Source organism: Leishmania braziliensis, chromosome 31, assembly GCF_000002845.2.
Source record: "Leishmania braziliensis MHOM/BR/75/M2904 complete genome, chromosome 31".
Classification (NCBI taxonomy): domain Eukaryota; phylum Euglenozoa; class Kinetoplastea; order Trypanosomatida; family Trypanosomatidae; genus Leishmania; species Leishmania braziliensis.
In genome coordinates this window covers 857,640-867,768 of record NC_009323.2, presented here as the reverse complement: position 1 = coordinate 867,768, position 10,129 = coordinate 857,640, and the positions used below count along the sequence as shown (strand labels likewise).

Here is a 10,129-nt window from a genome sequence, read left to right as displayed (position 1 = left end):
CCCCCCCCCAAAAAAAAAAAAAAAAAAAAAAAAAACCCCCCCCCCCCCCCCCACTACCTTCGTTTTCTCTCTCTTATCAGAGTTATTGCCCTCGGGTTCTCTACGCTGTGTGTGTGTCTCTCTCTCATGGTGTCATAGTAAGCCAAAGCTATGCACAAACGATACAGGCCTGAAAACAGCAACAGGATTCACAGAAAGAGAAGTAGGCGTGCTTACCAACGAGGTTTGATCATAATCGAAACGGCAAGTAAACAAGCCAACAAAGAAGAATCCTAAGGAAGGGTTGCACGGCCCGCACCAATAATACACGGGTCATCTGATGCAGGCGCAGGCTCCGGCACAGAAGGAAATAAGAAAAGGGTAAAAGCGCAATGCGACAGGGAGGAAAGAGCGAAAGAAATGTAAGTCTCTTAGCGGGAGAGAGACGCCCCCTTTAATGGATCACTTTAAAGCGCAGAAAAACGCCACCTGCACAGAATACTCATTCGCTTTTTAAGTGTTCTGTGGCGAAGTTCAGCTTGACACGGTGGCATCCGCTCTTCACTGAAGCAAGAATGGAGGCAGTTCTCGTATGAAACGGCTGGCTGTCTGCTCTTTGGTTTTCTTTCCCCAAGCTTTATCTCTTGCCTTTTCTTTTTGTTTCTCTCAGGAGTATATCGTGAAGTTCTATGGTTTGGTTTCCTCTGTTTCCCTACCGTGTTACTTTTAATTATCCTCTTCTTCTCGGTGATGGACTTTTGTTTCCATACACTTTTTTTCCCTCCTTTTATAGCACAGCCCGGTTCCTAGCTCTCTGAGAGCGCGCCCGGCTCTATGAATCTGTGCCTTCTATACCCACCCTGTGTGCGTGTGTGTGTGTGTGTGCGCCACCTATTTTTGCGCGTCGTATTCCCGTTGTTTTACTCCATTCCATTCCTTTTGGGTTCATTTCTATTTCTATTTTCATCATCCTTCGTAAACCACAGGCTGTACTTGGCATTTTCCCTCGTTCCCCCACCGTTAGCGCTTCACACCGTAGTATGTGCAGTGTGAAGTGTCCTCCAGAACGCTGCGTGCTGGCGAATCTTACTTCCCCTCTTCCCAAAGCTCGTAAGTGGTGTGAGGTGTCCCACTGTGCAACGCAAAAAAAAAAAGGGAACGTTGGTTTCATTGGGATGGCGTCCAGAGGGCTGATTTGCCACTCATACATTGTGGGATCACGCGTGCAGGTGCTCCCTTCTCTTCTTTCCAGCTTTTCGTCCACGCCTCCACCACGAAGCTTGGTGCTTCTCCCCTGCCCCTCCCTCCCCTCCCCATTGCAAAGGCTGCTTCGCCCTCCTGTATGGGTCTCAGCTATTTCTTCCCGGCCGCTTCCGGCCGCGACGTGCGGGTATGGGTGTGGGCCCGGGGGCTCTCTTTCCTCTCTCTTGTGCTGCGGAGGATGCTAGGCGGGTTTGCCGCCTTGTCTGTGAGCTCGAGTCAGTCCCACAGGCCCAGCCCCCATCATGTTGGCCGCCGGGCGAGACATGGTGGATAGGAGAGGGGGCAAGCGCTGCCTTTGCGTAGAAGGGGCCAAGGAGATAAACCGCAACTCCGTAAGAGCAGCACGCAGAATCCGCTTCCCCCTCCCTACCTGGTGACGCCCGACACGGCTGGTGACATCGCCCCATCGCGGGCTAGAAAATGGGCTGGAGCGCCTCAGCTGAATAGGTGCCTTCTCCCCCTCTCTTCTCTCTGATCTCACGCTATCGGTGGGGGTGGGGCGGGGGGCGGATGGCATTCACAGGCTTACAAGCGTAGATGACGGGGAGGGGACCAGCGCAACGAGGAAGACAGAGGCCCTGGTAGGGACTCTGAGGCGGACCCACGACTATACTTTTGGACCCCCTCCCCTCTCCCCCTCTCCCCTCTGTCTCTTCACCTCGTCTGCCTTTGTACCCCCCCCCTCTCCGTTGGCTCTCGCCTTTTTTTGTTTGTTTGTTTTTTGAGCCTCCTCGCCTTCTCTTCGTTAGAGACGTCTACGTTGACTTCGTAATGGGGGGCGACTTCACCTGCCCGCGCCTACACGACACCTCTGCAACATTTCATCAGAGTGCCTTTCATTTTCTCTTCCACATGAACCTCCCGCTACCTCTCTCGCTGGGCTGCATGGGCGTGCGTGTAATCAGTGGACAGTGTTGCTACGACTATTCCCTTTCTCTCTGTGTGTGGGTGGGGGTGGGCTGGGTGGTCTTTTTCTTCTGCCCCCCCCCCTCCTCAGCGCTGTATCATTTTTAACTTCAACCCACCTTCCCCCACCCCCACCCCTTCACTTCGCCTATGATCTCCTCTCTCTCTGTGTATCTCCTTAGGAGGCATCTAGAGGATCCTAATGATTCTCTTCGATTTTTCTTCTCCTTCAACTTGTCTGAGTTTTCCCTTGGCGCGTGTGTGCCATGGGTGGGTACAGAGAGGGTGCATCTCCTCTCACGGCTTCTTTTTGGGCGAACTCCCAGGCGTCTCGGCCTTGACACGGACCCCATGTCTCGCGCTCTGTCGGCTCTGTCCGGCGCACGCCCCTTTGTCTTTCAATTTTTCTGTCGCTTTCAAGTCTCTTGTGAATGCTCCTCTTCCTCACATAGACCCTCGATGCAGGGCGTACACTTGAGTTGGTAGGAGATCCTCCTGTGTGGTCCCCCACCCCCTCTCTCTCTCTCTCTTACCTTCGCCCGCCAAGCGCCTTTCTTCTTCTCTGTCTCGCTCACTGACTCACACGGTGGCGAAGTAGAACGATCGTTGACACGTGTGCCTATCGACTGATAAGCGCACACAAAACAAAGTAGAAAAGTATCCGAGGCACTTCCCCTGTGAGTTCGGAGAATACGATGGCTTGCCGAACAGTGAGAGCGCCATCGCGCCGCTATTCATTTAGCCAGGCCACCATCAACGTAGAGCAACGTACATGTGCGCGCTCAGCTGTGTTGCCGTGGCGTGACTCTTGTGTTTGAGGGAAGAGAGGAAAAACAAAGTGCGAGTGCAGACTTGCTCACCTCAACCCCTCCCTCGCACTGTCGGCCCCAGACATGTCATATGCCACCCAAGAATCCCTCCGGTGTCTATGATGGGGCATGCGCCACCGCCCGAGGAGTTGCTGTGCAGTCCAGATCATGCCCCCACATCATCTGCTTACCTGCAGAGTGCACATCTACCTTGCTGTTTTCCTTGACTCTCTCTCTCTCCCTCCGTCGCCAGCATCGCTCTTTTTTCGATCGTCATTTTCGCCTTTTCCCTAGAACTCAGCTCAGAGCATCTCTTCCCCGCTTCTCTCCCTTTGTCTCGATCATACAGCTCTTCTCCTCAGCACCTCGCCATTAGAAACGATGCCGTCCCAGGTGCACGTGGACCCGATGGCGCGCGCCGCCAGCGATGCCTCAGAGACGAGCAGCAGCGAGGTGGACATGGTTGCCGTCATGATGGAGATGACCGTCGCGGAGCGCCGCCGTGTGTACGCACTGCAGGGACTGCTGAAGGAGTACTACGACGTGCGCAAGCGCATGCGTACCGAGATTGCGGCGCTCGCCAACGAGTGCGCCGCAGCGAACCAGAAGCTCTTCGCTGCTCGCAAGGAAATCGTCACGGGCGCTCGCGACATCACGGCAGAGGAGATGCAACGCATCGGTTTTACTGAGACGCCTATCGCGCCAGAGAAGGACGCGGCGCCTGCCAAGAAGGGCGTGAAGCTTGTTGATCCGGTGGACGAGAAGCACAACAACGCACTAGTGGAGGCAGCGGCAAGCCCGTCTGGTGGCATTCCGGCGTTTTGGCTGACCGCCATGAGCAACTCGGAGGCGGTGAGTAACATGATCACGGAAAAAGATCGCGACGCCCTCATGCACCTTGCCGACATCGAGCACAGGTTCGTCGAGGGTGATCCGGAGAAGGGTGACCGCCTCATCTTTCACTTTTCTCCCAACGAGTACTTCACAAATGAGACCCTCACGAAGGAATACCACACCGAGTACGACGAGGACCACGGCGAGCCGCGCATCACAACTGTGGTTGGCTGCGACATCAACTGGAAATCCTCGAAGAAGAACCTGACGGTGACGGTCAAGCAGAAGAAGCAGCGCAACAAGAAGACTGGCCAGATGCGCGTCGTGGAGCGCGAAGAGCCGTGCGAGTCCTTCTTCAACTTCTTCTCCCCGCCCGATCCGGATGACGATGATGACGACGACGACACCGATGAGGACTTCCTCGAGCAAGAGATGGAGATGGATGTCGAGGTCGGGACGGCGCTGACGCAGGCAGTCGTGCCGCGCGCCATCTTCTACTACACTGGTGAGGCCGTGGTTGAGACTGGCAAGGAGTTGCGCGAGCAGTTTGGTTTTGGAGAGGAGGACGACGAGGAGACCGACAAAGATGAGGACGACGATGAGGACGACGACGAGGATGACAATGGCGATGAGGATGAGGAGGCAGCTGGCGCATCGAAGTTTCGCAACATCGTCCGCCAGCGCGGTGGCGGTGCTGCGTTTGGTCGCCGTGACGGGGGCAATACTGCTGCAGGTCAGAAGCCACCGCAGCAGGAATGCAAGCAGCAGTAGCAAATCAAGCGAAGCGAAGTGCGCACAGTCCCTCCCTTCCCAATGGCCGCTCTTCTTTTTAACGACGCCCGCAACCACGGAAAGGATAAATTCTAAGCGACTTTTTATAAGTACACCTCCGAGACACACACGCACACGGTGACGGGGGCGCATTCATATGAGACGAACCCAAAGACGTGGACCAGGTCAAGTGGCCAATCTTCGTGTTGCCCTCCCCCCCCATACTCTCTTTCTGTGCTCTCTATTGTCATGGACCGTCTCTGCATTCTGCAAGCAAACCAAATCAATGCGACCTGCGCTTTTCCATACACTTTTTTTTTCTCTGACGCAGAGAGCGTTCTCCGGTGCTCATGCCTGCGAGGGCCACCACCTCTTTCGCATTGAGGCCTGTCACGAATCAGATGCGGAGCTTTTTTAGCTTGTCGAGCAATCCAGCCGGGAACCTCGAGTTCAGGGTAACCACAGCGACTCGTTTCCACCTTCTTCTCTGTTCTTTCTCTCTCGCCTGCTTTCTCGCCCACTACCTATAAAATCGCGGCCAAACTCGGTGGAGAGACAACGCTCTCCTCATTCCTCCACCCCACACGGCCACCTCCATATCCGCCACCGATATCCACTATGCTCACTATATCATCATGGACTCCAATCGGGGCTGGTGGCCTTCTATCGTTGTGTCTGTGCCTCCCCATTTTTCTCTCGCTGCATGCTTCCCTCTGACCCTCTCTCATCCCCCCACTTGAGCATTGCGGCACGTGAAGCGCAGCTGGGAGGCGCTGCACATACAGATGCACAGGCACACCTCTTCCACAACGGTGCAGCTATCCTATGCCCACTACGGTTGATCCACCACTCCGTCGTCGCAGCAGTAAGTGCCCCTTGCACGTATCTCGTCCTGCGCCTCTTTCTTCTTTTCCTCTGCTAGACATTCGCCTGTCCCAGTGCTGCGTGGGCATAAAAGTATCTGCCTTCACCTCCGCTCTTCCGCAACTCACCCCCCTTCCTTCAGTCCCTACCACCTTCAACCTCAGCATCCGCACGTCTATCTTCGTCTGGACGATACCGAAAAGTGCGCAGTGGTGCGCAATGGGGAACCTGTGCGTTGTCAACCCCTTTTTCTCTCCTCTCTTTCCCACAGCCACTTATGCATGTGCTTCCCCGAATCTTTTCTGTCCCTCCCCCCCCCCCACCGCGCTCGCTTTGTTACTCGCTTTCACTTCACTTCTACACTATCGTGCTTCTCTCTGATGAGCTGTACTGTCTGTCGTGCGCTACTACGGACAGGCACTCTCATACCACAGTTGATGTGCACAGATGTAAAGAGTCGGCCGCCATGATAGTCAAGGAAGGGTCTGTTGCGGCGCTCGCTGCATTAGTAGAGGTGGGCTGTCTTGAGCCTACCGGCCGGCCCCACCACCTTTGCCAGTCCACAACCGACCTCCTACCCAATATCCTATCCGCGCGCTACGCATCATAGTTTCCCCACATGAGCCATCATCTTCATCCCCATCTGCGGCACTGCGCAGGTGCTCACATCCCTCCTGCCGGCTCAGTCTGTGTTGCTTTGCGGTATTGCATCAATATCGAACACGTCACTCGCAACATCGCCAGTACATCGCGCAGATAGAGCTTCCCCTCAAGACGTTGACCAGAGCAAGCCCAACCCCCACCGTCTAGGCAACAGTGCAGTCAAGCCCCCTTCGCAGATGGCGCTGGAAATATTGTGGTCTACGCGAGAACGCTGGCAGGCGCGCCAGGCTGTCCCCACTGTATGCCGAGCCTCTCGTGTATGGAAAACAAATTCGATCCGACAGACAACCATGACGCCTATGTGTAGCACCGCATGAAGTCTGCACAGCACCCCCTCTGAGCACGGAGATTGCTAAGTGCTACTGTGAGAGCAACAACAACAACAGTGATGAGCAGCGTGCCGGTGCTGAATATATCGACGCTGACAATGACGCGGTGGTGTTTATCCCAAGCCTACCAGGTAGGAGTCGCCCCTCAGTGCCAGTGGCAGCCGTTGCCACTCCAACACCCATCTCGCCAGGGCGCATATATCCATTGCACCGCGCTCCCCTCTCCCGCGTTAGGATCTCCATGCTTCTATCGAGGCAGCCTGGATGGCACCGGGGCCACCGCTCCGCTTTTCCATCACTCCTCTACCGCACACCTTAACGCTCAACGCCTCTGTCGTCCACCATTGCAGAAGCCTCACCAGCGACAACGTCCAGCCACGCACCGCCACCTCGGAGCAGCGCAGCTCACCATCAACGCCACCATGCCGGTGCATCAGTTCCAGGTGAGAGCGCGGGTGTATTCATCCTGAATGTATATTGACCCCTCTCTCCACACACACACACATGCCTCCCTCTAGCGCAGCTATTCGACCTCGCGCAGTGACACCTGGTGGAGCACCCAGAGAGGCTCCGCAGCGCTATATAACTTTGATCGCACTTTCAGAGGCGGGAGAGCGCATTGTTCACGCTGCACGAGCCACCAGGAATGGCAAAAGAGGGGTAGCGACACCTGGTTCGGCCAAGTCCTTATGTGTTCCACCGCAAATTGTGCGCGGGTCTTCCGTGTAAGGAAAGTGACGTGTATTCACTTCCTGCGAAGTATTCAACGAGGCAGCCAGTTGTTAGGTTCATCCCCTCACAGGCGGGAGCTCCTTCACAGCAACCAGCACCTCTGAAAGTATCAGAAGCAGCAGCTGTAGCAGTAGACAAGGCGCCGTGGCACCTGCATCACCTTCAGCCAGTGCACACACGTGAGTGTTTCAGAGGTGCTGTGCAGCAGCATCCAACGTGTGCGTTTCCGTGGGTCAGAAGACGAATGAAGGATGTCCCTTTCCTCTTTGTGTGTGGCTACCCCGGCACATCTTGGAGGGGGGCACTTGCACTGTCTTGGAGTTCAGTGCTTAATCTCTCACGTTCTTATTGTTTTAGTGCTGATTGTGGTCTCTTCTGCTGTCATTCCCCGTTGCACGTGATCGGGCGTGTGCGTCGATGGCAGTGTGCGGTGAGCAACTCGCCAACATGGATGCTCGCCTTTATCCCACCTCTCCCTCTCCCTCATACACTTGACGGGTCGCTGTGCTGTGCATGCGACGTGTGCAGGGCATCAAGAATGCGTCAAAGCGGGGACAAACCAAACACACTTGCCTAGTTCTCCTGTGTCCTATACTCAACCTTATCCTAAGAGAAAGCGCCCGAGCTTCCTTCAACAGGGCAGGTGATTCTTCATTTCTTCTTTCCCTTCCCCCCCCCCGTGCGTATTCCCTGGCGATGGGGGACACCCCAGCCTGGCATCAGGGTCTAGTACCCCATCTGTGTGGAAGCCAAGCATCCCCTATCCCTGCCAGTACTGAATCACTTCCGACAGTCAGGACCTGGATGTCGTTGTGTCGGAGCGACCTGCGGCTGTGCAAATATGTGTGCTATCCATACAATGAGTGGAATGCCAGCGTGACGCGCACGCATTTCACCCGGCCCTTGCTGTCTACTGGTGTGTACCAGCCCGAGCGATGTACCGCGTGGCAACCGGCATAATGGGTGCGTTTGTGAGGCTACCGGCGGAAGAGGTGAGTAGGTAGCGTTTGAAGCAGGGGCCGTGTTGTGGTGACTGAGTCGGTGCATTACTGCAACGTGTGTGTCTAGTGCTACTTCTCATCACAGGATGGACCTGTGGCAGCCCGAGGGAGAATGGAGTTGGACGCATGTCTTATATGGAAGGGAGTGGGCACGTTAGAAGAAATGTTCTCGTCTCCCCTAACAAATTGCTGTTTTCTCGTAGCTCCTCCAGCGCCAACTCCTCTCCCCTTTATGTCTTCTTCGTGGTTGGTCTCTCTTTGCTCAGTCACGCAGTGGTGATTTCGATCCCTCCTCATTCGTTCATTGGATGCACAAAACTCACGCCGACTTCATTCAAGGTGGTGACGAGCTCTAAGCTCCTCGCGCGTGTGATGTGGTAACACCTACGTATAACGGCTTGGGCGCTGCAGTACGTGCGTGCGTGTCGATGGGCCGCTGTGAAACGCGCGGCCTGACATCGACTCTCTTTCCGTTGAAGTACTGTGCTTACATTTTGCTCCCTCTTCACTTGGTCAAGGAGACGAAAGTCTGCAGTACGCGCTACAGCATATGAAAAGTGGAGAAGGTTGCAGACTGGTCTGGCACCCACATAGGTGTAGTGGTGGCTCTCTTTTTCTCGCATGTCACATCACCGGCTCTCATTGTGAAGAAGGAGTTTGAGTGAGAGCCATGGGGTGGAAGAGAAAGATCGGTTTGTAACTGACGATGCCTCTGCGTTTTGGGCGTTGACTTGCAGGCTAGCGAGAGGATCTCTGTGTGTGTGTGTTTTTTCCGCACCCATTGAACACCTCTGCCGCGCCTCTTTAGCGCAGCGTGAAGCACCAGAACGCTCTCTTGGCTCTGCTGCCTGAGATTTGCCTCCCCCATCTAGGCCGTTTGTCTTTCTTCCTCAGAGCAGTATTGTGCACTGGCTTCACACACGCGCATGGTGCCTCTTGTGTGGTACGGTCACACTCGAGCTGAAATGGCCCATTTTTTTTTTTCATTTTTCTTCGGTATACTATCGCGGAGTGCAGAGCACGTGCGCTGTGGCGGTGTGAAAAGTAGGCGTTGCGCCCCCTCTCTCTCTCCCTCTGCGTGTCTGCACTACACGGCACTGAAACTGGGGGTGTGCTTTCAAACATGTCGCTATGGAGCCGGGCTTTTGGAGGGAGGGGGGGCTTCTTGGCGCGCTTTACTGTTGTTGTTATTCTCGCCTGATTTTTCGGCGTCTTTCGTTGTGAGCGGACTCGCCGTCTCTCGCGCCTTTTCGCTACTCTCCTCACCTCGCTGCCTCGCGTCTTTTCCATTTTTTGTTTTTCGCTCCGCCTTTTCCTCTGTCATCTCTCGAAGTGCCTCTGCGGGTCTGTTTTGCATACGTGCGCCCCACCGCGCCTGCTGGTGCAGCCCATGTGGCTGGCGGTCCTCGTTTTGTGCCAACGCCTGCATTCACGAGAGCACCGTGTTGAGGGTTTGCGCATGGAGTGTCGGCTGGTGCGCCTGTGCCCCATCACCATCATTTGAGGTGCTTATCTTCTTCTCCCTTTGCCTGCTATGCATTTATGTATTGGCGGGATGTCCACGACTGTGATTTGGTGTCCCTCGCTGCTCTCAGCATGAGTGTTCGGCTTTCACTTCCCCTCCTCCTCCGCCCTCTCCCCCTGTAGGCGTGCTAAAATGTTTTTTGCGAGGATGTGTAGGTAACCTGTGACTTCTCTGTCAGCGGAAAGGATGATGCCCATTGAAACACCGTCGTGCGAGCTCTCGAAAAAATGCGAGCAGGGTGGTCAGACACGACCGATTCCATGCGTCTCCTCATTCGTACAGCCCCACTACTGCACCTTCATCTGGACGCGTGCTGAATCATGTTTTGATGTTACGTTCACATCTCACCTACACTCACTTTCACCCCCGTTACTCGTAGCGCTGATTCACTGAGTCCGCGAGACTACCGAAAACACCTCGTCCCCAGGACGGGTCTGCAGCAGAGGTGTGGAA

General features: G+C 55.1%; 1 protein-coding gene across 1 annotated transcript; it reads left to right on the top strand.

Moving 5' to 3' along the window:
- Positions 1-3,338: 3,338 nt before the first annotated feature.
- Positions 3,339-4,562, top strand: LBRM_31_1980 (nucleosome assembly protein-like protein; the record flags this gene model as incomplete). The annotated part of the gene is made up of 1 exon (XM_001567144.1): positions 3,339-4,562. The coding sequence occupies one exon, from the start codon at positions 3,339-3,341 to the stop codon at positions 4,560-4,562; it is 1,224 nt and encodes a 407-aa protein (XP_001567194.1).
- Positions 4,563-10,129: the final 5,567 nt, after the last annotated feature.